Here is a 2,162-nt window from a genome sequence, read left to right as displayed (position 1 = left end):
AAAAAAAAGAAAAAAAAAGAGAGAGAGAGAGAGAGAGAGAGAGAGAGAGGAGCAGCTAATAGGCAAGCAGCAGCACTCACCGAGAAATAGCACTTGGAGGAGGGTACCCAGAGGTTGGAGCTGCCGGTGTCGAAGATGACGGTGAAGTTCTGCAGGGGCGAGCCGACGCCGATCTCGCCGAAGTACTGCGCGTTCATGTAGTTCTTCAGCGCCACGACGTCGCCGCCGTCCCCGCCGGGCCCGTCCGGCCCGTCCGGCCCGTCCGGCCCCCCGCCGTACCATCGAGAGAACGCCGCCTGCGCCGCCAGCCGCGCGTTGCGTTCCAGCGCCTTCTTCCGCAAGCTGACCCTCACCAGCCCGCCCTCCGCCGGCGCCAGCAGACACAGCACGGCGGACAACACGAGAAGACAGAATGCAGGTGCCCTCATCATCGCCTTCTTCCTCCTCGTCCGGCCGCTTCGATCCTAAAAGAAAAGAAAATGAAAATGCGGCCGGGCCGAGTTTTGTTATCAGCGATTGAAAGGGAAAGAAGAAAGAAGATGGAAGGAAAGGCGGAAGTGGCTTTGTGCTTTTCACCTGAGATTAGGAGGGAATGGAGAAGAGGGGATATGGGGGAGAAGGCCAAAGGCAATTATTAATATATTAATATTTTAATATTATTATTATTATGAATATGAATAGAGGAACGATGGGGGATTGGAGGGTTTATTGGTTGCACCTGCTGTATAAATATATTCTAATATTTAAATAGATAATATACGTACTATACTATATATTAATTATAAACTTTGACTGCCATTTTTTTTTTCTGGTTGATTTTAGGTTGCTTTATTCTTTGATAATATTTTTTTATAGCTATATATAGGCTTTCAGATATTGTGTGTAAAATTATATTTTTTTTATTTTTAAAATATTAATCGTTAAATGTAAGGTGTAGCGGTCTATGGAGTAAAATTGTACACCCGGTGCAGGTCATAGTTTTTCGGAAACTACCTGCGGAAGGGGCCCACGTCTCCGGCCCAGGTTTGTACTAGTAAATGGTGACCGCTGGATGAGATGGTTGGGGTTCTGTTTGGGTGGCCGAGATGACCGGGCTAGCGAGATTTTTGTTTTTTTCTTTTTTGGTGGTGAGCGTAAAAGAAGATCCGACGCCCGACCATGTAAAAAAAAAAAAAATCCTGCACACGGCCTGATCCAGAATCAATGAGGTTGCAGGAAAATTTATTAATTTGGATTATTTTTAACTATGCAGCTACAAATTTTATTAGGAAATAGCAAGCGGGCCTGAAAACTAACATTTGTATGCGTTGAAAAGTCAACTAAAATTATTATTATATTTTATATTTATATTTATTATATAATTGAAAGTTAAATTACATTTGATTGAAAAGTTTTAAGTTCAGTGGAGTCACATTCGACGGGGCTACGTACGAAAAAGAGACGTTGACGAGCCGACAGGGGGTGGGGCCCGGCGAGGAGCGAGGACGCCGAGGAGGCTCTGCTATAACTACAAGCCAAGATGGTGGTGGACGCCGAGGAGTGCAATGGGAGTGGCAGTGTATTCACGTTTTTGTAAAAATGAATGTTTTCTTTTATTTTTATGGATTCAATTTGAAATTTTAATAAACTAACTAAATCTTTCTTATTTTTCTTTTTCTCCGCTTTCTCTCCCCCCTCCCCTTTCTTCATTGCCTGTACGTCGCCGTGCATCTTAGCATTGTAAAATCTCTCTTCCGCGTCTCCTTCTTCACCTATGCCTTTCTTTCTCCCTTTCTCCTCTCGCTTTCTCTTTCTCGTTTTTTCCTTCCACCACTCCCATTGCACTCCACACCTTCGCCAACGCTAGTGGTAGTGCTATGGGGATATGGTACAGATTGCAGAGTTAAAGATGTGGATGATAGCGCAAGTTGAGAAGGTAGGACTTGACACCTACCGATGGCAGCACAGGAAGGTGCGGCAACAACAAGGGGGGCGAAGTGGGTAGAGGTCTTGGGATGCAAATGGATCCGAGTTTGCCCCAATCTATCTCGAATGGGGCAGTAAATAAAAAGAAATAAACGGATTCGGGACGCCAGCAGGGCGTATTCGAATTATTATTGATATTGTTAATTTTATAAAATTATTAATTTATATTTTATAAAAAATTAATAATAATATTATAA

General features: G+C 43.7%; 1 protein-coding gene across 1 annotated transcript in view; it reads right to left on the bottom strand.

Annotated features, from left to right (window-relative positions):
- Positions 1–730, bottom strand: part of LOC109705644 (aspartic proteinase oryzasin-1-like) — a gene marked incomplete in the record, with an annotated part of 13,065 nt that extends 12,335 nt beyond the window's left edge. The window contains 2 exon segments of the mRNA XM_020226394.1: positions 81–464; positions 577–730. Of these exon segments, the coding sequence (XP_020081983.1) occupies positions 81–431 (351 nt within the window).
- Positions 731–2,162: the final 1,432 nt, after the last annotated feature.

Source organism: Ananas comosus, unplaced genomic scaffold, assembly GCF_001540865.1.
Source record: "Ananas comosus cultivar F153 unplaced genomic scaffold, ASM154086v1, whole genome shotgun sequence".
NCBI classification, from domain to species: Eukaryota; Viridiplantae; Streptophyta; class Magnoliopsida; order Poales; family Bromeliaceae; genus Ananas; species Ananas comosus.
The sequence above is the reverse complement of the archived record's forward strand: the minus strand, read 5'-3'. Positions and strand labels throughout refer to the sequence as shown.